Source organism: Pimephales promelas, chromosome 9 (genome assembly GCF_988280905.1).
Source record: "Pimephales promelas chromosome 9, fPimPro1.hap1.1, whole genome shotgun sequence".
In the NCBI taxonomy this organism is placed as follows: Eukaryota; Metazoa; Chordata; class Actinopteri; order Cypriniformes; family Leuciscidae; genus Pimephales; species Pimephales promelas.
Genome location: NC_142777.1, coordinates 5,322,318 through 5,349,005, shown reverse-complemented (window position 1 = coordinate 5,349,005; position 26,688 = coordinate 5,322,318). Strand labels below are relative to the sequence as shown.

General features: G+C 40.0%; 1 protein-coding gene across 4 annotated transcripts in view; it reads right to left on the bottom strand.

The window, feature by feature from the left end:
* Positions 1 to 2,565: 2,565 nt before the first annotated feature.
* Positions 2,566 to 26,688, bottom strand: part of frmpd3 (FERM and PDZ domain containing 3) — a 221,731-nt gene continuing 197,608 nt past the window's right edge. Inside the window, exons 5-17 of one of the 4 annotated variants that reach the window (XM_089134694.1) lie at positions 25,639 to 25,741; positions 25,426 to 25,471; positions 23,525 to 23,629; positions 15,854 to 15,961; positions 13,883 to 14,014; positions 11,820 to 11,939; positions 11,571 to 11,707; positions 11,262 to 11,388; positions 10,864 to 10,953; positions 10,528 to 10,707; positions 8,532 to 8,667; positions 7,030 to 7,872; positions 2,566 to 6,645 (exon numbers count right to left, since the gene is read on the bottom strand). In XM_089134694.1, the coding sequence (XP_088990820.1) occupies positions 3,857 to 6,645; positions 7,030 to 7,872; positions 8,532 to 8,667; positions 10,528 to 10,707; positions 10,864 to 10,953; positions 11,262 to 11,388; positions 11,571 to 11,707; positions 11,820 to 11,939; positions 13,883 to 14,014; positions 15,854 to 15,961; positions 23,525 to 23,629; positions 25,426 to 25,471; positions 25,639 to 25,741 (4,916 nt within the window). In that variant the 3' untranslated portion in view covers positions 2,566 to 3,856. Of the gene's footprint in view, positions 6,646 to 7,029; positions 7,873 to 8,531; positions 8,668 to 10,527; positions 10,708 to 10,863; positions 10,954 to 11,261; positions 11,389 to 11,570; positions 11,708 to 11,819; positions 11,940 to 13,882; positions 14,015 to 15,853; positions 15,962 to 20,312; positions 20,454 to 23,524; positions 23,630 to 25,425; positions 25,472 to 25,638; positions 25,742 to 26,688 lie in introns of those variants that run through there. The other 3 variants (XM_089134696.1, XM_089134697.1, XM_089134695.1) reach the window with 3 other exon arrangements.

The following is a 26,688-nucleotide window of genomic DNA, read 5'->3' as shown; positions in this document are numbered from 1 at the left end:
AAGGAACCGGAGCTTGTTGGTCTCCCGCATGTTGGCCAGACACAGTCAGAGATGGCGTTTCTGAACCACCAAGGTGGACATCACACGACCCACTGACCGCACGGTGACCTTCGTCGCACCAAGCGTGAGGTCCGTGGTGGCACAAAGTTCTGACCACCCTCATGCAGGACCTTCAGTGCCTTGGCCTGATGGACCTGCAGCAACGCCATGGCGTGCATGGCAGAGGCAGCTTCCCCACAGGCTTTGTAAGCCTCGTCGAATAGGTCTGACGAGTACCTACAGGCCTGGGAGGAAGACACAGTTCTCTGCGCCGAGTGGAGTTAGGGCACAGCTGCATTGCAGCGGCCCGCTCTACTGGCAGGACACGCGTATATCCCTTAGCTGCCCCACCATCAAGAACAGTGAGGGAGGAGTGGCCACTGAGACGGTTTCTGGCAGTTAGAGAGTCCACGTCCCTGTGAGCTCCTCATGCACCTCCGGGAAGAAAGGTACTGGGGTAGGTTGCTGAGAACCAGCATGCACCACACCGAGATACCAATCGTCCAGCCTCGAGGGCTCGGGACACAGTGGAGGGTTCCACTCGAGCTCAAATTGTCTGTGTAAGCTCTTTTAGGGACTTCCCTCCTTGGTGCTGAAGCACGCAGGGGAACGGTCACCGTGAACACAGACAGGAATGTGCACATGTCTGTGTGCTGTTCTCTCTCGCTGGTCTTACCAGCTGTGAAAACAGCTGCTGTACTCTTACGTTCGCACCAAATTGGAGAGATCCAAAAGAGGCTTGCATCTTCACTCTGTGCAGTCAGCATACGAAGTACTTGGCTCCGAAGCAAAAAGCTAGTGTGCAATCGCAACAGCTGCTCTTTAAATACCCGTGCTGCGAGGCTGCACAGCTAATTCAAATTATTGCACAACAATGTGAATTGGCTTATTTTAGTTTTACTCGAAGTAGATTGGCCTCTCTAGCGAGATTCCTATTGGACAGTCATGACCTACGTTGTAATGACTGACCGATTGGGAACTCATTTATTAATAAATAATGTCAAATGTCTCCTTGCTATTTTTTCCCACTCATTCATAATCATTACTTTTGCTGGTGCTTTGTGGCAAGCTTTATGTGTGCGTTTGATTGCGGGATAGGCTATATTTTAAACGCTCATTATGGTTTACTATTCTCCTCAGTATATATTTAAATAATTAAATTATTATAAACGTGCAATTAGTTGATTAAAGCTTAAAAAAACGACTAATAGTTGACTCGAAAAATCTTTAGTTGGGGTCAGCCCTACTATTAATAATGTAATAACAATATACAAACTACAATTTATAAACTATGCATTGATTTTAATAGTTTACAAAGGATAAGTGCTTTGCTGCGGTATACTTTTCATAGTGTTACCGACTGATAAGGTAACACAGTCTCATCCCAAAAAGTCATATAACTGACGTCTTGGGACGTCTTTTGACCATACGTCAATATCCGCCTTTTTAGGGCTCCCTTAAACGTCGGTAGATGGCGATCCCGGGCCGTCATACAACTGACGCTTTACCTTTAACGTCAGTTAGGTGACGGGGTAGGTTTAGGGTTAGGTTTAGGTCTGGGGTAGAGTTAGGATCCCATAACCTCATGTACCGACGTTTAAGGGGGCCCTAAAAAGGCGAATATTGACGTATGGTCAAAAGACGTCCCAAAACGTCAGTTATATAACGTCTTGGGATGAGACCGGGTTGGATAAGGGTGTAAGTCAATATCAATATATGAATAATATTTTTTCAGAGCGCACATTATGAACTCAACCAGTGGATTCATAGCCAAAACTATGCTGAAAATGTTACTTTTAATACTCTTTATTGCTTTAAACATGACCTTACACACAAAAAGACCACAGTGAAGCAAAAACACTGACAAGAACTCAAAGAACTGAATATGACCACATACAACAAAAATGAAGCATAGGGACAAATCTCATTTTGGCAATGCAACTAGTCTTTGACAGAAAATATGTTTAAAAAATAAAAACATGTATAAACATGATGATATTGTTTACTGTAATGTATTTTATAAAAATAAACAGGTTCCGTGCTTTATTATACTCTAAAATATAGTTACTATTAATTTGTCTCTGGTATATACTTCTATAAATCATAAGATACATGTTGTGATTTCTCTTTTCTAAAAAAAAAAGTATTTTGATAAATATATGCAATGTTAGTTATTCTGAAAAATGATTTTAAGCTTCACAAATATGTTCCTTACAATATTTTTTTGTTAAGTTGAGCATAGAATAATTATACTTTTATATGGAAATATTGTAAAACATTCTGTCTGTTCTATTGGTGACCTTTTAAAGTTAATCTAAATCTAGCATTAAACAGTCTTTCGGGTGCTGGCTTGACAGAGCCCACTTCATTTAAATTCTATTTTAAAGAAGGGCTAACATGCAAGACACCAAAACAATGAGATGTTAATGGTTTAAACTTCAAAGTAGAGCCGTATATGGATTATAAGACCACAGTTTAACCATTTATGTCCTAGATTGGAAGAGGAGACAGAAAAGTTTTCAGACATAAGACAGCAGTTGGTTTTATTAAAATACATATAAAACTATTCTGTGTGGGTGTGTTAAGGTGAGGGTGGAGGGATAATGTTCTCAGGAGTGCACAATGAATAACATCACATGAAAATTAAAAAATAAAATTTCCTACAATAAGACATTTCAAATTATCGGAGAGAAGAAAAACATTAAAGCAATATTCAAAAAAAATATTGTGAAACATTGGTTATCTGTGTACTTATATATATGCTATATGTGAAAAAAAAAAGTAAATTATATACGCAAGCATTTGCTTAGTGATTGCACAAAATTATGAGGCTATTAAGAACACAGCCCACTCCTCCAATACAAAAAAAAAAAAAAAAAAAACGTTTTGCATCTACATGTATGAGGTATGGAGCCGGATGACTACGTGGGTGTGAGAGTGAAAATTTATTTATTTATTTATTGTGCATTAGAAAACAGGAGCGCCCTTTTTCATTTTGGTCTTAGATCAACCACTGTATCCTTTCAATTAATATTCTGGTGAATTTGAATTTGCTACATTGTCTACCCTGGGCAGGTGTTTCCTTCCTCTATCTTGTTAGTGGGCTCTTGTGTTCATGAATATTAATTTAAAAAAGTGTCAATTCAGACCCTTGCAGAGATACAAATTCAGACATTGTGAATATGATATTGTGAAAAGGGAGTATTTCATGTCACAACAAACAAAATTGAAAAGCAAGCACATTAACAAATTACCATTTCTCTCTCTATCTAATTTACAAAATCTGTTAGCATTACTTTTTCTGTGATTTTATTTTTTTAGATTATGTAGCTATACTGTCTACAGTAATTGCAATAGTGATAATATAATTTTTCCCATAATATATTATAGAAACCATTCTTAGGACACAAAATAACTAAGGCCCTATCCCTACCAGCCCTTCCCAATGTAATTTTTGATTTAGATATAGGAACAACTAAACATACAAAAACTAAGTCCATTTCACAGTACCCTTTCTCTAAGGACATGAGAGTGAACAGCCCTGTTGATCACCCATAAAGCACAGGATCAGTAGTATTTTTTTTTTCTTTTTCAATTCTGTGCACATATAATGTCAAAGATACTTTGTGAGGAGTACAAGTTGGCACAATATTCATAAACGTATAACAGTAGATAGTTATGCAGTTATGGAATTTAGCAGGCAGTGAAAAGAAAGGCGAGTAAAAATGTAAACCAATGAATGACCCGAAGAGATTCCTGCCAGAGTGTTGAGCAGCTGTCTTTCCGGCCTGCCCCAAAATCCCGTGTAAATGAGTCATTACTTGCTGGCCAAGGTTTTGATTGAGCGATTAAGAGAACCCATGTTAGTGGATGTATGGAGCTGAGGACTTGCACTCTTATTAGGGAGGCTACTAGAATGTCCCATTGCCTCCTCAGCAGCCCGAAGAAGAAGGGTGTAGTTGACAGCTACCTCCTCTACCTTGCGTAAAAGCTGTAATTTTTGAGTTTCAGATCGTACACTCCTGACCAGCCGAATGAATGTATGAGTAAGGTTACACAGCACCTGGAAGCTAGCTGTGACGGCACTTAGCATTCGTGAGGGACTTTTCTCAACACTTGCCACTCGTCTACATGATGCCCTGAACTCTTTAAAACGGACTGCAAGTTCTTGCTTGTACTCTGCCAGTCTTGCAGGGGGGATACGAGGTTCCCCCTCTATTTGGGGACTAATGGCACACTGCCTTAAAATTGAGAGCAGTTCATTGGCATCAAGTTGTGCATTTAGGAATCCATCAGGTAGCGAGAATATTTTTCCCTGCAAGGATTGTACTCTTGCCAAACTAGTTTCCAGGTTCCCACTGGCCCTCAGATCAATCCTCTGTGTTTGTGGCTCCTCTTCTTCTTCCTCCTCCTCCTCCTCCTCTTCCCCACTGCAATCCTCTGCATGAAGTACCTGGAGAGTTTTGCTGACTACGGGCATTGCCCTTGAATCTAGATGCATTCCAGGCAAAACCTGCAAGGGGATGGAATAAGACAGTTCATCTTTCTCACTGCTCTCATCAGCAGCTTCACATTTGCGATAACAGAAGCAGAAAGAGCAACATTTTTCTCTGTCCTCGGTATCCTCACTTGGCAACCCTAGAACCTCAGCAGTACCCTCACGACTTTCCTGAATAAGCTCTTCTCCCTGAATAAAAAATATCCCTTTTTTCTTTACATCCCCATCTTTACTATGTACAGGCTCCACAGGGGTCGGAAGTCTAAGTCCAGTGGCCCTCACTCTTTCCATTTCTTTCTCAAGGCTCTTTGCTTTTGTAGTTTTAACCTCAGCATATAGGGGAGTGCTGTCATTATTATCAATCTCCCCTATACTATATCTCCTTTGTAGCTTTTTATATTGTGGCGCACTCATGCATTCTGAATGGGTGTTACAAGTAGGCAAGCATGATGTAGTTGTATCTCTGGGTTCCCTAGACTCAAGGCTTGTGGAGCGGATTCGAGTGGTTTTGATTTCCAAAGTTTGAGGTTTCCGTAATTCTCCTTGAGCATGTGGAGACTTCGGAATTGCTGGGGGCGTTTTAGAGATTGCCCTCTCTCTTCCTCTCTGATCAGTCGCAGAACCAACCGCTGTATCTGGGAGACGCATTCCGCGGCACATTCTCTTACAGTCGCAGCTGCGTCGCTGTTCTCTTGAGATCCCAGGAACTTTCTGTACAGGACTTGTGCGCAGTTGGCAGGCACAAGGGGTAAATGATGGAACGGGAGAGGATCCCTGTGGAATGAACTCTCCTTGTGATGTTTTAGGTTTTAGAAGTTCCTCCAGGAACTCTAGCTCGTACTGCCTGACTTTTTGAAGCTGTGCACGACGCTCATCTGTCTCTCTGCGCAAACGTGCTGGAAAAGTGGCTGAAATTAAGTTCCTAAAACTCAGGAATGGAGTACTACGCTGGGATTTGGCTTTGTTATTGGCCTGTTTCTTGTACTCAGCTCCTGGGATAGTCGCACCCTTTTCCACACAACTTAAGACGTGTGTTGGGTCTACCAGAACAGGCACACTTTTAGGAGTTTTCTGTGGTTCGACAGGGGCTTTACTCTGGGAGTTCTCTGCCTTTGCCTCTGACATCTCTTTCTCTTCTGCTTTAACGGGCATAACTGGTGAGTACTTAGTAGGAGGCAGGGTGCTGGGCTTCACCAAGCTTGCATCAGGTGTCTTCTCTGTGTTCTCTTTGTTGATAGCTAACTGAAGTCCTTTGGCACGGAGACGCTCATCGTCTGTCGGAGACGAGTGAAACACTACCACTTTTGGGGCCTGTGGATCTTTTAGACGCACCTGTGGGCCAGGCTCTGGTCGTACTGGACATGTGCAGAACAAGTCAGAAGCTGGCAGAAGGCCCTTTGAACTTGAAGGCTTAGTGGTCTCACTTAGAGAGGCATTCTCGGCATCTTGGCACATATTTGTTGAACAAATTTTTGCAGATGCAGTTTTGTCCACAGGCAAGAGAACCGGTAAGGCTATACTGGTAGTTTCTAGGGTAACTGTACCAGAGTCTTTTTCCTGGACACCTTCTGAGGTAATAGAGCTTGGTTTTTCTTTACTAGCAAGAGGCAATTGATCTGTGTTGACTTGGGGAGCACAAACTTGTTCTGATGCTTTAAGTTCTTCAGATGCCTGTTGTTCAGACTCTTCCAAACACTCTTTTACAGGGTCTTTTTCTGATGTTTCTATATCCTTCTTACTTTTTGCTTCATGGCTCTTCCCCTGCTCCACAGAGCTGTCAGAGGGAATAATTTCTTGACTGGGACAAACTTTCGAGGGCACTGTCTTACTTAAGATCACAGGCTTTGGTGGACACCCACCACGGATCTGACTCATTGAAAAAGCCCCTCCCCCAATTGCTTGTGTTGTACAGCCAGGGATTGACAAGGGGAAGTCTCGTCGACTGAAAAGTCGCTCTTTGTTGATGTGGTGGGCAAATAGATAAGCCTGGTTCTGATGCTGCTTCATGGCAGACACCATCTCAGACACATCAGTTAGCTCTGATGAATTTGTCTCATGTCCAGAGTCTAGGGATGATTCAGGGGTTATGGCAGCAAGCACAATCAACCCTGTAAGGGAACAGAAACAAAACACAACCATGCTTGTAAGAAATCACGTAAGCTCTTCAGGTAAGCAAAATTACAGATACAAAATACTTGTTGTTCTAACAAAAGTAAATATTAAACTAATCTAAAAATGTTGTTAATGCACAACTCCTCTGTTGTTTTGTTGTGGAGGAGTAGTTTGCATTGACACTGCATTGATGCTTGTTTTGGGACTGTCTAGCTTTATATGTTAGTCTACTATAATTTGAAGATAATTTATCACAATAAGAGCACAAACCACTCATTTTAAATGAATACTTATGATTTTCTAATTTGCTTGACTTTCAAAAGTTTAATTTACTCATAGACATGGTAAAGAACCAGCACTTTAATAGTACATATGTCCACCTGCTGTCTGTGGTGTCTGCTGGTGATGGTGTGGGTAATCCTCCGATGCAGCTAGTGCTTCCAGTGCCTGGAGGGTGGATACTAATGCATCATCTAACTCCTGAGCATGGTCTTGAACTGTCCTAGTGGTCACATTATCAATCAGTGTTACAGGAACTTCCTCTTGACCCTTTGCCACAGCAGCAGAGGCTTTGATTCCTTTCCGACCCTTTTTCGGGTCATCTTCGTCAGAGCTGTTATCACGAAACCCTGGGGGTGGAGCTGCTATGCCAGGAGGGGGAGGCTGCAGCTTTCCTGCTCCATCATCTAGCTCTTCATCTTCCTCATTCCCAGGTAGTGGTAAGGCAATGAGATCAACAGCACCTCCTTCGCGAGTAGCACATGCATTTTTGCACTGCTGCAAAATGAGTCTTCCAGCCTCCCCAGTGTCCGAAATCAAACCTTCAGCTTGGAGTTTTGCCTTGCAGGAGTCACAGAAAAACCTCTGTTTAGGCTCCATTGTTTTCGCTCTGTTCCTGAAGCTTGAACTGTCATCAGTCGGACCATCTTCTCCCGGCACGGATTCAGTGCTCTTTAGAGTGGGGTCAGACTTTGTGCGCAAGCGACTCTGTACCTGTGAGATAAGGTTCTCATTAATGTCAAGCTCCTGCTCTGCCTGTATCTGAAGCTCTTGCATCTGTTGTTGCTCTTTTAAATGGATGTGACACAGGCCAAGGTGCTGAGATATGGGTGACGCTGATGTCTTCTGTGTTGCCTCTCTCGACGCCCCCTCTCTCTCTTCGCGACGACTCCCACTTAACACAGTGGCTCCGGAGCGTAATTGGGCATGGGAGCTTCTGGAATCTAAAGGACAGAACTGTCTGAGTGGTTGAACGAGTAGAAAACATGATGGATGTGAATGAGTCCAGATGACAAACGTGAATCTGTTGAGTTCTCAGAGATGAAAAAAAGCCTTGTGGGATGTGATGGTATGCTGTGATCTTTCTCTTTTGCAGACCACAGGAGATGTCAACATCCAGGACATGGATTTTTAATACAATATAATATATATAATGAACTTTCAGATATATGAATTTATCTAGATCAGAATTTTCATCACATTCACATGAACTGACTCAAGATGAAGGTGGAGAGCTCAAGAAGATGGAGAGGTCAAGCTGGAATTATGAATGATTGCCATGATAAATCTTTACAATAATCAGAAATTCCTTTTGGAAGCAATCTGATTAATTCATGTCATGATTTATTGATTGATTTTTCTCACTATTAGAAAAAAGTTAATGACCAGCATTTATTTAAGATGCCTCCATGGGCATGTTCTCACCATTATTACACCTATTTTGCTTTGAAATGTCCCAAGCTGCATATGTAACGCAACATATTTTAGTTCCGCTTGTCATTGAAAGATGAAAGCAAAGCAAATGCACTTTCAGAAAATGATATGCAATGACTTTTTATATATATATTTTAATGAAATTGCAACAATATCATTTCTAACATACCTGCCTTGATCATATAAGGCTGACCAGGTATCCTGCAGTAGATTGTCCTTTTAGGGTCCACAAATAGCTTGTAATAGCCAGATATCAAACAGGCAAAGTTTGATGCATCTGGCCACTCCATTAACAAGACCAAGGGCTACAATAATTAGTATGGAAAAATATATTAGTTTAGTATTACATTTTAGAATGTCACATATTCAACATGACATCATGACTTTTGCGTAAACATATACGCCACTTTCGAGTCAGGTGACGTGTTATCTCTACGCATTTTGAGCTATCCGCGTGTATCCGCGTGTATGCGTATATGTCTACGCCATTAACGTCCGCGTCATTCCGCGTGTCTGTACACGCAGTCCAAATCTCCAGTCATAAATGCCATTAACCCCAGTGACGGTTAAGTTTAGGGACGGGGTTGAGGTAAGTCATATCTTTTTTTTACCTAGGATGGTAAGGGAACAGTCATAAATGCCATTAACCCCAGTGACGGTTAGGTTTAGGGACGGGGTTGAGGTAAGTCATATATTTATATAACGTTAAGTCAACGGCGTTCATAAACACGCTGAAAGGCGATTATGCGTCTTGATAGCATGCCAAAAATGGAAATACGAATTGGCGTGTCATATACACGCTACTTCATGAGATCAGTCTGACATATTGCAATACTGACTACGTTTACATGCAGCCAATATTCGGGTTATGGTCGTGTTCACTATTCGGGTTTCTGAAACATTAGGAATGACCCGTTTACATGCGTGAGCAGAGAGAGTTTCTCCTGTATACATGGAATTGCAATATCCCAATGTAATCGGCAACGCGCGGTTAGCGTCTAGACGTACGGACAACCTTAAGACGCAATATGCGTCATTTCCGATTCTTCTTCCTGTATCCAAAGACAACAACAACAGCATCACGCGGATAATGAATATTTCAGGGGAGATAGCGATCGCCTTTGTTTGCGTTTTGATGCTGGTAACGTTACTGACCTCGCTCCAAAAGTATGCTGTGCTGCGTCTCACCTGGTCTCGCCATGTTTACTTCCAGTATACTGCGCGCGGATTTTTGTACGCGTCGAGAAGTTTCTCTACTCAAAAGACCAAGATTCTTTGCAAATAGAACATGCGCAGAAGTGTTGTAGTCGAGACCACCTCACTCGAGTCCGAGTCGACACCGAGACCAGAGAGAGTCGAGTCCGAATCAAGACCGAGTCCATAGAGAGTCGAGTCCGAGTCGAGTCCGAGACCAGAGATGGTCGAGTCCGAGTCGAGACCGAGACCAGTGAGGGTTGATTACCTAATTTACTTTTATTTACTTAGAGAAATCCTTTTTTTTTTTTTTTACTGAATTTACTTAGAGTTTAAAAAATATTAACAGTTTAGGGTAAAAAGGCCACATAGTAGGTGGTGTTAAAAGCAATTTTATTACATATTGTCATGCGCAGTTGCGCACTAGAAAATCACCAATCACTGGGCGTGTCAATCAATTTAAAGAAATGTTTTATTAACATACATTAATAATCATGAAAAATATTTTTAATTGAACAAGAGTGGACTCGGGAATAAGTCCGAGTCCTAAAAAAAAAATGTTCGAGTACGAGTCAATTCCGAGTCCAAATGCACACGAGTCAATGACAAGACCAAGACCATTAAAATATGGTCTCGAGACCGAGTCCGAGTCTCGAGTACTACAACACTGCGCAGAACACAAATCACTATGGGGATATGCCGATACGTGTTTACATGACCAAAAATTCTGGTTAGAAAAGGGGTACCCCATGTATAATATCCCGGTTTTTAAAATCTGGGATATGAGCATATTCGGGTTTTTGACGGTGTTTACATGGCTGTTCGCGGCCGGGTTATTGCTAATATCCCGGTTTTGAATGGGTTATTGGCTGCATGTAAACGAAGTCACTGTTTTTCTCTCACACACAAAATGACCATAGGGTTAACACACTATAATATAAATTCATTCAGCTTTCTGCATTTTTTCACACCTTTGCTTCCAGAATAACAACTTCAACACGGGCTACCCCATGATGCTCTCTAAAGAGCTGGACTTTGGCCACTCGGCTGAACTCTGCTAAGACAGTTGTTAGGTTGTTCTTCAGGTCAATTACATGACTGATACCGTGTCTCGGCCCAACCAACAATGTAGTGGCTGACTGCTTCTCATCCTTTCAATAGAAAAAGAAAAGAATCAGAAATTGAAAAAGTACAGGCTTTTTTTTATCTAATAAGATATTAAAACATTTTCGTAAATCTTTCAAATTAGTGCAAAAGTGGAAAGATTATTTGTACAGTCTTGATTATTGGTTGAGACGCTATGTTACCAAGCCAACTGTGTGAAACAAGAAGCCTCCAAATGGCGGGAGGTCATTCAAGACACGCATATACTGTAGTTTTCCTTGAATAGAAGAAACCTGCATGGATGAAGAGAAAATAAAACTGGTGAGTTGTGCTAAGTGCACAGAGAGTGATATTCTAGCCAGCAGAGGGCAATGTTTCGCTGCTATAAGGTGTGCGATGGCTAAATGATCAGCATATAGAAATGAATTGCACACATCAGATATGCTCTTTGGCCATAAAATTAACACAAATACTAAAACAACTACATTCTGAATTAGATGACAAATGGCTTCTTTGTGACATGTTTATTAAGTCACATTTGAGAAGAAAGCCTTCTATTTCAGATTTATTTGACACAAATATTCTTAGTAAGCAGATATACCTTGTTACCAGCTGGTGGAGGATGCTGATATGTCTTCAACAGCTGTGAGAGAGTCTTGCAGACGTTTTTCTCTTTGACGGTTGGCAACAGAGTCAAAGGAAGGAAAGGTTCCAAACCCCATTCTTTCCTAAATAAAATTATGCAGGTTTAAAGCATGCAACCAGCTACAAGACCTTGGTTTTATCAGCATCATCTGCCACTGATGGATAACAGCTTATCCACTTGTTACCACTTGTGTTTCTTTGGAAAAAGAAGGCTAACACGAAAATTCTGTCATTATTCAAAATTCATGCACGTTTTAAGACTTACTCAACGTGCTTTAGAGAAATCTTCTGATTGGGTCTCGCAATGGACACAGTGATGTAGATGTGAAGGGCTGCCAACCTAAGTGTAACGTCGGACTTCCAATCCATTCCATATCGCTCTTTAATGACGTCATTGCGGCTCTGTGGGAATTCAGAACAAACGATAGATCAAAAAACTTTATACTAATATCAGACACATATACTATGTGAACATTCTTTGACTCGGGACTAAAAGTCTCATGAATAAATCCACCTGTATGTAGAGGTACTCAAATGCTGCGGGGTCTCTCCTCAGTAAGTCAGCAGGGTCCTTTGGGAAGAAGCAAATACGGAAAAGACACTTCATTCCTTGGAAATAGGTCCTGTGAACTACCTGAAAATATAGAAGAAAATGAGAATTCAGAATTTATTACAGAATTCGCCTTTAAAATACAGCAACAAACATTCAAGTACTAAATTGTCACATTCCATTCCTTATGTAAGGTTATGTGCTACTGGCAGCTATATCAAATTGAATTCAACGTCACGTAATTTAGTTGCTAATAAAACAGTTTCACTGTATATTTATAGAGGGTATGCGCGTGATGTCACCGTCGGCCGGAGTGCCTGCAGTTACTCACAGTGAGTGGCAAAAAGACTGAGCGGTATTTGTTTTCAGTGTGAATGCTGCGAAAATCACATATAAAGTGGGAAAGAGCTTTGCGATTGACTGTACAACTAGATTTGACAAAAAAAAATCAGAGGTATATTTTTACAGACTGCGATAGAAAGAGGAGCAAATGGACAGCTGCAATTCACAGAAACAACTGGACTCCAGTCAGCGAACAGCGGATTTGCAGTTATCATTTTGTGTCAATATGCTGAATTAAGCTGTAAAACCATACCCATATATTTTTGAATTGTTATATATATTAACAACTCATCAATTAAATATGTATCATTGCATATTCTGCATTATTGGATGTTTTTTAATAAACACTGACCATAAAAAGTCTATATATAACACTGATATAAGTGATCAGCTGGATTTAGACCTATATTGTATTTATATAAAGCGTTCACAGGCAAATTTGCTTTATGTTTAGGTCTATATTGCTTTTATTTCCCCGGTGTGGAAATCAGGCAAACATAAATATCAGGCAACACGATTCCTGGCTGCATGTCAATATCCACGGATCACTGGATATTTAGTAAGTTGTAAGGAACACTACAGTATATTGAGTCCAAACTTTAGTTTAAATTGATAAAATTGTTTGTTTTAGTCGCATTTTCGCAGTTTCCCCTATTAAATCCAGTCATGCAGCAGATCTTTTGCCACTCAGTCAGGCTGAGGGGGGTTGTTCTGGCGCGAAAGTGACGTCAACACATTCCCTCTATATACGACAATATCCATAAATCTGAGACCACACTGCCAATAAAATCCATGATTCAAAACCAAGCGGCAACATTCTAATCTGAAAGATGAAGCCTACCCGGAAGTGCGAAAAACTGCAATACATCTAAAATCCACTAGAGGCCGGTCCCAAAAGGGAGCAAATCTCCATAGACGTCATGTTATAATGTCCGTTTTCACAGCATACATTCATATGTTTACAGTTTGGTCCCATGGACTTTTATTGTAATCTTCAATATGTTCCGCATGCCTGACAACTGTGAGGGAGGTGCATTTTTTTCTAACTTGTTAGTTTAGATCATATTTAGATATAAAATGTATGACAAATAAGGGCAGTTCACTTTGATTGACAGCTGATAACGGGCTGTGCCGAGTGAATTTGATGGCTCATGATCTGACACAACACAACATACCACCTCTGTAACATTTGTATTTTCCAAGATTTTCCACTATGGGGCCATCCATACCCCCCATAAACAGCCTCAAACCCGTTCCTCAGAGAGTCTATGGGTGACGTCACAGACGCTTTGTCCATATTTTTTACAGTCTATGTTCAAAACCAGTGAATAAGGAACAATGGAATAATTTAACTGGAAATTTAATTTCTGTCACTATAATCAAAAAAAAAAAAAATTCGTAACTGAGCATTTGAACTCCTTTTTACAGACGGTTTTGCTTCCATTGGACCACAAGATGCTCTTTGGAATATTTTCAAATCATGCTGCGTAACATGGATCACTAGAATTTAATGACCATATGAATTAAAATTAAGAATTTTTTTTTTAACGTCCATTGTTTGTTGCAACTTGCCATAGGAAGCTAGTGTACCTTATACCACACATTTAAGGATTTCTCCTAAACCCTTTAAACTTTAGAGTGAAGGTAATGCATCAGCCATTGGTTTTTGGGTGGCATTTACTCACATGAGACAGTGGCTGGTTTTCCTGGAGCAGATGCAGCCTCTGATTCTGGGCCAGTCCACCGGACTCCAGCACCAAAGCAAAATGCTCAATGTAGCGTAGAGAAAGGCGATCCTGCAGCGATGATATCACATCCTGTGGCAAAAGGGAAATAGAGAACAATTTTGGGTTTATTTGGATGTCCACTTTATTTGGATGGTCCTTTTAACACATTCAGTTCACTATAAGTAACGTTACATCTCACTGGAGTGTTAGTAGAATATTAGTCGACTGGTAGGGTTAGGGATAGAATATGTTGACGTAGTTGCAAAGTTACTTAGTCAGTAATGTTTGTTGGGGGAGCACAACAAAAAAGAGTTGGCAGATATTAAGCAAACAGTCTACTAATACTCTAATGACAGTTAGCAAAGTTACTTGTAGCCAACTGAATGTTCAAAAGCGACCATCAAAACAAAGGGTTACCCAATTTTGTCATCCGAGTAGCCTAATGGTTGGTGTTTTTAGCCCCTAAAGCATCATGAATTCTGCTATATTACAATATTTTAGATATGCAATGCAAAGTAAATGTAGTGGAAAGCATTGGCATCAGCAGTGTGTAAACTACAGGAGGATAGGCTTGACATTTCCATCAGTTGATGAATCATTGAAACCAGCACTCTTAATCACTGTACCCTGCTCTGAGTATATCTGTCACTGGAGACAAATGAATGAGGGTTTCTACTGACTAGTGGCTTTACTTTTGAAAAGACTCCTAATATTTGATGAGGTTTCCATGTGACTAAAGCAAATGCTGTGCTTCAAACGCATGCTTGTCTGGAGCGTACTGACCAGTGTGAAGCGATGCATTATATGCTTAGTGTTTGATGATAGTAACACTCTCAATGGCAGATTGACAGATTACTTTGTTGTGGACTGTCTTGTCACCATGATTGAGATAATCTGTCTGGTGATATTGACCAAAGGGTGAAGATATCAACTCAGGAAGGATTGTGAGAAATGTTAACCTCGCTGTGAAACCACAAATGTAGGTTTTATTCTTGTTTCTTGACATCAATAACAGTACTTTGATATTGATTGTACATGATATTTTTCCTGTTTGGCTGGAAATTTCAAAAATGTATAGATTCTTTGATGCTGACGTAATTGTAAAAGTTGTGTTTTACATGTTTCAAATGATTATAGCCCCTGGAAAAATTGCCATTCACAATTTTTTTTTAAAATCTACATAATGTAAGATCAGCTCTGCAAATGAAAAGTGCTGACATGTTTTCCCTCTTTTGCTTTCAGAATGAAATCTAATAATGTTGGCTAATGAATTTTCTAAACCAAGTTAAAACTTAAATGTGCAGGTGTGAGTTCGGTTATAAAATGCTGCGTTGCCATACTAACCATTAGCATCTGTTCTAGGGAGTCTTGTTTTGTGTGAAACATGAAAGGTGATTGAAGATGAACATAAATATACAAATGCATCCCATGCACAACAATGTATATTCTTTGTTTGCGTTACCCGCCTTGGGAATATGTAATTTAGCATAACACAGTCTCATCCCAAAAAGTCATATAACTGACGTCTTGGGGCGTATTTTGACCATACGTCAATATCCGCCTTTTTAGGGCCCCCTTAAACGTCGGTAGATGGCGATCCCGGGCCGTCATACAACTGACGCTTTACCTTTAACGTCAGTTAGGTGACGGGTTAGGTTTAGGGTTAGGTTTAGGTATGGGGTAGAGTTAGGATCCCATAACCTCATCTACCGACGTTTAAGGGGGCCCTAAAAAGGCGAATATTGACGTATGGTCAAAAGACGTCCCAAAACGTCAGTTATATGACGTCTTGGGATGAGACCGGGTTGTTTAGAAATACTACAATCTGGCAGGTTCATTAAATAAACAAATAAAATTCAAATAAATTCATAGTGAATTCCCCCCCATTGTGTTTCTAATAACAGCAAACAGTTTTCCCATAATACTCACCCTAACAGTGGTGCGGTTGTCAAATGTAAAGGATTTGATCTGTCCATTTTCCAGAAACACCTTCAACACATTTGGTATCAGAAGCAAAGACTCGTCTTTAAGCATGGTCTAAAAAAAGAAACAGAGGGGAGAAAGAAGAAGAAGCGGTCAGTGAACATTGGATGAGATATTAAGGGAAGAAAAGACTCAATAGGTAAATACAGAGAATAAAATCAAATATCTTCTAAGAGTCAAAGAAAGAATGTAGAAACACATGAGAGGACTTACACTGCTTTTCCCATAGAGTTAAAGTCTAAAACAATGGTTAAATGGCTAACTCAAATGCAATAGTTTAAATGAATTGGAAATATGACCAAAATTAATTTAGACACACATTATGACTCATTGAGAATTAAGCATGAGTTGTATCACAACCATTCCATATCCAATACGAAACCATGTTCGAAATGCAGATCAATTGGACTCAAACACTGAATTCAGTTGCAGCATATATTTGTAGGAAAAAGAGAAAATCTTCAAGGCGTCTACTTTCTATCCAATAAAAAGTTAAAGGTGCACTAAGTCATTTTTTTATATGTTGAATTGGCTCATTCATTTTCCTGGATCGAACGCCTACAGCCATGCTGTCAACCCCAAAACCTTGTGTTGGCCAGAACCGACTCCAAATCATTGATCTTCATTAAACTGAAATGGTATGCTGTCTTTGTTTGAGTCACCAGATCCATGTGTCACTGAACTGAAATGTCTCTGGGCGTTAATAGAAGTACACTGTACCGAGTCTGACCTCATGGCAGAGTCTTCAAAGTTGCCTGGAGAGGGTTTGTAATTCACATCAAATAACCGAGATGCCTCAAGGTTCAGTGCTTGGCCCCTTCCTATTTAGAGTAGAAAAATCAGCTGAATATACTGCACAGCTATTGTCGTCTCAAGACTGGACTACTGCAGTGCTCTGTTGGCCAGTGAAACAGAACACATCCATAAGTCCGGTCCATGTCACACCCATCCTAGTCTCACCGTTCCTTTTGTGGTGGAACAACCTTCCGGACTCTACATGAATGTTTGCTAAATGAATAAATATAAATCTTTCTGAACAACCAAAGACAACATCTTTAAATGTTATCTTGACACCTGTTGCCGAAGATGCAGAAAATTGTAAAAGCAAAGTTTTAGTATGGCATTTAAAGGAGAACTCCGGCGAACAATGAACCTTTGGTCTAATAAAATATCGGTACATAGTCAACCGTTCTCTGAGATTTGTTTTCATGATAGTCGAATGTAAAGAGTTTTATCTCTAAAAATTGTTTAGCGTATAATGCTAGTAATGGGGGCATTGAGGAAGTAAAAAGAAATCGCTAGTTTATACCACTAACAAGGCTCAAAATAGCCCCACACTAACACTAACATAATGAGGCTCCATATGCAAAACGAAGCACTGAGAACTTTGTAAGTGTACAGACTGTTTAATAAGAAGATACTTTATGAAGACAGTTCACTTCGCGTATACAGACAGGAGCCATCTTAGAAAATAGTCTTGATAAGTCAAACCACGAACATCGTGCTGAGTGATCTGAACTCTATGAAGTTCAACGAACTTCTGAAATGTATGAACGGCGTTCGGGGATCGACTATTGAGACTACTTTTTAAGATGGCTCCTGTCTGTATACACGAAGTGAACTGTCTTCATAAAGTATCTTCTTATTAAACGGTCTGTACACTTACAAAGTTCTCAATGCTTCGTTTTGCATGTACGGACCCTCATTATGTTACTGTGTGAGTGTGGGGCTATTTTGAGCCTTGTTAGTGGTATAAACTAGCGATTTCTTTTTACTTCCTCAATGCCCCCATTACTAGCATTATACGCTAAACAATTTTTAGAGATAAAACTCTTTACATTCGATTATCATGAAAACAAAACTCAGAGAACGATTGACTAGGTACCGATCTTTTATTAGACCAAAGGTTCATTGTTCGCCGGAGTTCTCCTTTAAGTAATATCCTATTTAGATGTAGTCTGGGTTTCCCCATACTGCCTTCCCGCAGCGCGATTTTATTCACACTGAAAGGCAGTCTGGATACCATGGTCCAGATTTTCGCCTCATTTAGGGAACCAATCACAGAATGGGGAGGGAGTAGCAAGACGACATCTATGCGACACACCGAAGCAGTTTGTTTATTTCTATGGATTCAACATGGCAGCAGATGCAAAGCTACCTGATGCAGCCTTAGATATTTTTCTAAGTAGTTTAGAATGCAAGTTTATTTAGAAAAAAGAGCAGCTTTTGGCGTTAAACTTCGCGAGACCCCTGTCGTTATTGTTGTCTCGGCATTAATCGCCCTAATGGATGACAAGGTACATGAGGCGGTCAACCTTGGAATATCTGCCGCTCAGCTGTGTCCCGAGAAAGAAAATGCGATAAAGAATTGTCGATACCAACTTTCTGTTCGGCAGTCCCGAGCCCTGGATGAGCGCAAAGTGGCAAGACATGTTAGCCACGGAGTTGTATAGTACCAACCTGCTAGGCATCGTCGTCAACGAAGTCCATTTAACTTATAAATGCTAAGTGGTATTTATTAAAGGGTTAGTTCACCCAAAAATGAAAATTAAGTCATTAATTACTCACCCCCATGCTGTACCAACCCCATTAGACCTTGGTTCATCTTCGGAACACAAATGAAGATATTTTTGATTAAATTTGAGAGCTGTATCACTCCTCCATAGACTTCCTAAGGGACTAGCACTTGACAGCCCATAAAGTCATTAAAGAAAATGTTTAAATATTCCATGTGCCTACAGCGGCTCAATTATAAGTATATCAAGCGACGAGAAAACTTTTTGTGCAAAAAAAACATAAATAACGACTTTATTCGACTATTCCAGTACTTCCTTATGGGCCTTGAGACGAGAATTGAAGAGATTTCCAGAACCCATGCGCGAGAACTGAGATGACGATGTTCTTCTTCGACTACTGGCTGTTACCGGCTACTCACCGCTTAGGAGTATTACCGCCACCTACCGTATAAGATGATGATCCATATATAAGGCGCTCCGGATTGTAAGGCGCACAGCACTGCCGTATTTGAGAAGATTAAAGTGCGCCTTATAGTGCGGAAAATACGGTAATTGAAACGTGTATGTACAGCGCGCGTCTTCCTCTGCTTGTAAACAGAAAGTTTATTAATGACTTAATTTTCATTTTTGGGTGAACTAACCCTTTAATATCATATTGTCATTATGCCTGTAGACTACCTACTGTGGTTGTCACAGTGCCACTTTCTCAAGTTGTGTTGCTTTTCAATATCAATATACAGCTACCGCTTTAGTAGCAAAACTTTCAGCTGTGCACACGTACCCGATTAAAGTTGTTGACCATTTAGTCATTAAATTAAATTTAAAATTTTTTAAACTTGTGAAGTACAAGCGCAAACAATTTCATATGCAAATAACAACTTCAACATCAATGTTAATCTGTACTTAATACTTGTGTTTTTCTACAGGCGCATTTGATAGACATTCTTATCACCCATAAACGGCGCCAGGCATTCGTAAACCACGCCTCAAATCCGAGAAAATGAACATGTGGTTCCTAGACCCAAGTCTCAACGAGAATTGATTCTGGCGTTAGCCAGGCTAATTTAGATGCATAACCCTCACCCATGTTCATTTCTCTTATGATGTAAAGTGATAACAATGAAGTCAAGTGAATGGTATTTTCTGATTTCTATGCCACTGATCATTTAAATCATATACAACTTAGAAAAGGTGAGGGGAAATGACTTAGTGCACCTTGAAGTGAGTGAGGAACCCTGAAGGCAATTTTATATGAAGAATGAGAGGACATTAATTTTAGTAGCATCCCGACACCTGCGTCAGCTTGATTTGTACCACGTTCCATGTTGCCGTGGGGGTACGTGACATAAGGTTTACTTTCTATCAGCCTTCCACTGAGTATCAATAACGATTTCATGTAATCAAACGCTGACATTCATGGGCGTATTCGACCTCCTTCAAAGTTTCGATGTGATCGATTCAGTGCGTTTGGCAAGTGTTTACCCAAAGGCTTTAGGCTTGCTTCTGGAAACGTGTAAAATGCTATTTACACTTTAAACAACAAATACAGAATGGAAACAAATAAGCAAGCATCAATTTTGGCATGTCATTTGGGACCATGTTATGACATGCGGTGAAGTGAGGAGGTTCTCTGGCTCGGTTTCATACATTCAGCACAATCCCAATCAATTGCTCGTTAGCTACGGCGTGAGATGATGTGATATGAATAATAAGTCCCACGTTGGCATTTGTGTTTAAGCCTAAGCCCCTTAATAAAACGTTTACACTGCTCATGTACTCTGTGCTGACAGGCGAGTTTTAATGAAGAAAGCCCTGCTGGCCCCTGCTGATCACACAAGATGGATTGACATGATTAGAGGAGGCTCAGGTGAGGGTGGTTTGCTCTTTACCGATTTTGGCCCTCTAGGCCTGATCAGCAAGTTTCTTCTTCCAGGAGAGCTGCACACCCCTCCCATCGGTCCGCTTTATTAAATTGGTGCGACCAGCACCCAAGGGTGTAGTGTTGACTCTTCCTTGCTCACAAGGCAGATATCAAACTGTATGGGACATAATCCATGGACATTGACATTAACATGGGTGCTGTCGACCCATGTTCACCAAGAGGAGATGGCGGCTGTGTAGTGCTAATGAAGAGCTACGAATGAATGAATGTCTAGTAACAACATTAAAGGTTATGGGGAGACTGAGTCTTTCTCTAAATGCAATGTAACCTTATTCAATCAGTTTAGTAGGCTGGAAGTGTTAAAAAGAAGCTGACACTACTTTCCTCAAAAGTAACTTTGTTACCCTAAACATCTCAATCGGAGCCAGAGGGAATCGACCTCTCGGTAAGTCCCGCCCCACCTTAGTTACTGTTGCTAACTCGGACGGACAAACGAGTAACTGTCTTACAATGACAGCTGTTAGTCAGTGAAAACCTTGTCCTAAGGGTTTTTGATAAATTTTGGAATATGAAGGACCACCTCAAGTGGGAGGGACATTTTAAAATAATATGGTGGATAACAAGAATAATTTGGAAGCGAGGGTTTACAGATCACAATGCAAGCGGGAGAAGCCTCATGTTACGGTCGTCACGATCGCAGATGACAACATCCAAGATCAACACTACATGTACCTCAGGGTAAGATTAAATTCATTTACATTTAATCAGTTTAATATACTGTAGAGAGACACTGTATTGTAGACCTTGGTTTTTTGTGTTTTGTGAGAACAAGATGTGAGAACAGTTTGCTATTTAGGTTTGTACGTTAACATGGACTCACTAACTTTATTAAAGCAATAAGCCTCGTAAAGCCGTGTTTTACAGTGAATTTAGAACAGCTAAGACGCGTTGTTAGGCACGGCGCAGAGTGGAGAACAGCTAAACCCCCTTAGCTGTACAAAATTCACTGTAAAACACTGCTTCAAGGGGCTTATTGCTTTTATAAAACGGTTACTCTATAAAATATTAATTTGAATTTTTTTTAAATATTTTTTTTTATTCATAAAATAAACACCAGCAACAAAAAATACAACGTTGTAGCACATTTATTCCTCCGCCAAGCAATGTAGTTCCAAAGAGGTTGCCAACACATCCAGTAACAAATAATCACAAACGGCAGTTAGTAATACTAATGTTATACGGTCACAGTTGTATGTTTGTTGAGTAATTTACAACGGCTTTGAATGCGGCTCAACCAATCAGAATCAAGGACCTGAACTAGCCGTTTTATAATCACACTTTTGAAACGTGTGCAGTATGGGGATTCAATACATGAATAGAGAGCCTAAGTCCCTCCCCTCCGCTTCCAGCTCATGGGACCTTATTTCGGGGGAAAAAAAATATGTATGGTAGTCAATGGCGAGTGACTACTTATTTTTTTATTCCATCTGAACTGTGCCCTGAATTACACATATGATGTTTGTCAATTAAAAAGATAATTATGAAAGTCAAGAAAGTCGCAGTTTGTCATAAAACAGAAGAGTAACATTTAGTTTTATGTGAAAATCTCCCGGGAAGCGAAACAACAAGCGAGATCCCTTGCTCATGTGTGTGTGCAGTCTGGTACAAAACACTCAGGTATGACGACGTAACGGCGTAAGTTTATGATTATAACGCAAGACTATAGAAAAAATGACAGATGTTAGCTTCAGTAAAGTTCGCTTCATTCATTGAGAGAAAATGTGCGCCTTTGGGGTTTGTAGTCTTTGTAATTACGTCTTGTACCTTAACAGTTTTACGTCAAACTGCGACTTTCTTGACTTTAAAATGTATCTTTTAAATGAACAAACATCATTTGTGTAATTCAGGGCACAATTCAAACTAGATCTAAAGAATTGTTGTCTCTCGCCATTGACTACCAAACAATATTTTTTCCGAAATAAGGTCCCATGGTGGTCGACCGAGCCCGTTCTCATCCCAAGGCGTCATATACGAATCTTTTGCCAAAGCGTTGACATCCAACGCACATGGCACCCTTTAGCGTCAATATGTGACGCAGATATATATGGGGCAGAAGGCGCCTCCTAGTGGTCTAACCCTAACCCTACCCCAGACCTAAACCTACCACAACCGAAGCGTCTCATTTGACGCTAAAGGGTGCCATGTGCGTTGGATGTATATGCTTTGGCAAAAGAGTCGTATATGACGGCTTGGGATGAGAATGTGTTGGTCGACCAGAGGGGGACAGACTTAGGCTCTCTATACACATGCCCATCCTCTCAGGATACCTGGAATCAGGGTTACAAGTACTCCAGCCCCATTTTTGTAGCATAAACACCATCAAACTGATGAGAGCTTCGGATATTCCAGAGTTCGGATGTCAGAGTTCAAGTCCCATTGCAAATTATACCCAACTGCCATTGGCTCATTTGCGTTCAAGGGGAGGGGCTTACCGATAGGTCAGTTATTAAAAGCAGCTGCTGTTAGAATTTCCTTTCAATAGCCACGAATAGCTTCAATTCAGAAACATAATTACATAGTCGCAATACTGTTGCATTTGTATTCAAGTCACTCTACTGTAAATTCAAAGAAATCTCAGCAAACAAACTAGGATGCATATGCAATTCAAAAAAAAAAAAAAAACATCTGTCAAAATCTGCCCGACACATCTTTGCGAATCTACTCTACGAATATGAAAAAGAGAAACACTAGAACCCTTTCATTCCAACCAAACCATGCATAGCCAATTCCAAACCCTGTGTTTTCATGTATGTCTTGAAGATGAAATCACAGAAGAGGTGAACGTTTTGAATTTATCATTGTAGCTTTTCGAAATGGTGGACCGCATCTAGATTAAGGAAGCACAATAGGAGAGGGATTTTCGCATTGCCCCTCTGGGTAATAAACCTGCAGTCTGATGAAATGAGATGAGGAGATGTGGAGTGAATCACACTTCAGCATTTAAACTCTGAAATGACAGCCATGCCACTCTCAAAAGGAGACACTGATGGACACATTCACTTTGTCTATATTCATAAACAGACCATGAACAGTCACGTCACAAAATACCTTGAGACCGTTCGACAAACTCAATCCAGGTCTCATTTCAGCACATAAGGAAAGCTGTGTTAGCACAGATGTGACTGGGGTGTGATGTGAGCAAGAGGCAGCAGCACATACTGAGTCTGGGTCGCTGATGGACACTTGCTCAGAAAAGCGCACTTTGGGGGGATTGGTTCGCAGACGAGCTTTCTTGGCTGCACTTATGAAGGCAGACTTAGGTGACTAAGGAAAGACAAAGAGAGGGTGGGAAGAAAGAAAGAAATAGACAGGAAAACTGAAGTTAAGACTAGTTTTATTTAGATAAATAGCTTTAAACATAAAAAATAGTGGTAACACTTTACAATAAGGTTCGTTAGTTAACATTAACTAATAATGAACTGCACGTATACAGCATTTATTCATCTTTGTCATACGAATCTATATTAAAATCTTGTTAACGTTCGTTAATGCACTGTGAACTAACATGAACAAACAATGAACAGCTGTATTTTTATTAACGTTAACAAAGATTAACAAATACAGCAACAAATGGATTGTTCATGTTAGTTAAAACATTAACTAATGCCAACTAATGAACCTTATTGTAAAGTATTACCAAAATACTGAAAGATTTGTTTTCTGAAAATATATCTTGATTTATTTATCCCATTGGAAAATAGTTTTTCTTTTTGTTTGTTTTTTTCTGTGCTTAAAACAAGACAAAAAATTGCCATTGGGGTAAGGAAAAGTTAATTCAAGATATATTCTATGCAAACAAATCTTAATATCTTCTTAAGTTAAAAAAATATATATATATTTAAGACATTTTTACTGGAAAACAAGACAAAAATGAATACAGTTGTTTTAGGAGTTTATATTTGAAATCTTTGAATACATTTCGGTAATTCAGACTGCTAAAGCCCACACTTCAGGCCTTCGATGCAACAAACACATCATGTGTTGCTTTGACCCCAAAAAAAGCATTAGAACGGCTTCATATTGGTTAATTTCCATAGAATATCTAATGTGTTTACTCTATATGCTGATTATTCAGTTTTAAAAGAGTTCACTTTTCAAAAAACGTTTGCTGATAATTTACTCACCCCCATATCATCCAAGATGAATCTTTTCCCGAGTCAATTTGTTCATTTCGTTTGTTGAATGAACCAAATGACTCGGAAAAAGATTCATTCATTTTGATGAACGAGTTCGAACAGGAGAGTCACGAACGCGCATCACAGAACAGAGCAAGGCGACCATTTGAGCTTATAAAACTTAAACTTTGGTACTTATTTATTAAATGAGCGATCGTTTCGCATTCATCGTCTGGAATCGTTTGAAGCCCTTTGAACAGTTTGCACTGAAAGTCTTTTGGACCTTGAACCGTTTGGTTCCCACCGAAGTCCATTATATGGAGAAAAATGCTGGAATGTTTTCATCAAAAACCTTAATTTCTTTTCGACTGAGGAAAGAAAGACATGGACATCTTGGATGACATGGGGGTGAGTAAATTATCAGCAAAAGTTTTTTTCAAAAGTGAACTACTCCTTTAAAATCATGGTTGTACTACTGGAGCTGTATACACAGAGGATCAGTTTTTTCTTGTCAACAGTGAGGATTTGATTCGGCCCTGCAAGCTCAGTGGCAATCAGGTCAATGTTTAAATTGTTTAAACTTTTGAGTGCTGTAACAGCGTTCCACCTGCTTGCAATGTGGCAGCGTGTGTAAAGCTGTAGCTTGGTACTTTGCTCCACTGAGCTCAAGGCATTAGGGAATGTTGACACAAATCATGTGAGCCTTAAAAGAGACATATCACATGACATATTGACTCCTGAGATTTAGTCTCAGTGCTCTAATATTATAAGAAATGTAACTTTGGCACAAAGCAAATGGTGTGTTTATGTACACAAAGCTACACCTGAGATTTTAATTCCAGTAAAAATGTACAGACTATATTGAAATTGGCATAGTAGTTTGACTATGGCACTAAAAGGGACTGGTGTAATTTCGATTGGAGAAGACATAATGTCCTTAACTACCTGTTGTGGTTGCAGCACAGTGAGAACAATCGAATCCTTGCACCGCCTGCAGAAGAAAAAGACATTTTGGCTAGTGAGCTGTAGAATGCAAAAAGGTTGTCTTATCTGAAATGAATTCTCTTATCTGATGGAGACACATGGAATAGAAATACATTAAGCACAGTCATGCGTCCAGACAAGGCCCTTCCCTCTGGTGACAGTAAAGGGTGTTACCTTACAAGGTCTATGACTTTCTCCCGGTGCGCGTCGCTCACAAGTTCCTGGTTGATGGCTAGGATCTGATCTCCGGGGTAAAGCTTGCCACTTGATGGTCCGTCTGTAAAGGAGACATGTTAGAAACTTGTGTTGTACTTGATGCCTGATGGAGTTGATTGTTAAAGTGCCCCTATTTTGCTTTTTCGAATATTACCTCTCTTCTATTGTGTAATACTAGCTGTTTGTGAATGTAAAGGGTCTAATAGAGGATCAAATTGCACAACAAATAAAGTTATTGTCTCCCAAAAGAAAGAATCGATTCTAAACTGCCGAAATGAGTCATCAGCAATTCCAGTTTTACTTCCTGTTACATACTTATGGTACAATCAAACAAATTTGCATAATGTCAGTCCGGTTGGCTGCCCGCGAACAACGCCTACATTGACCCGCCCTTAAACACTGTAGTTGAAGCTGAGGTCGAGGAAGAGTTTGATTCGTGTTGTATCAATGTGTATCAAGTTCTGAGGACGTCTCCAGAGCTGAAATTCAGATTGAAACTCGTTTCCGAAACGCTCTGTAAGCGGTAAACCAATCACAACAGACAGGGCCATCTGACCAATCAGAGCAGTGTAGACTAATCACAACAAGACAAATGACACTTGAGAGCCATGACTGCACTGTAGCAGTTACTGTTACACTATTTAACCTGCAAACTAGCTAGCCTGTTAAAAACACCAAGCTTACATTACCTACTATTCCCCACCAATTCACAAGCACAAGAGAAAAAGTATTTTGTACTTACATTTAACACCCCTGGAACTCAGTGGGAGTTGACTGAAGATGGCATAGTTGGTTGTGTTGTTACAACCAGTCAACTGAACCAAGAATCTTTTCACAAAACTGACAAAACCTTGTCAAACTGTCAAAATCCATCAACATTGTGTGCATGAGCTGCTTTCAGACATTCTAACTGAAAGTGGGTGAATATCAAAACACATGATAGAAACATTTTGTTAAAACACTTACAAGTGTTATGTTGACAACACTATTGAAACAATTACTTTTTAT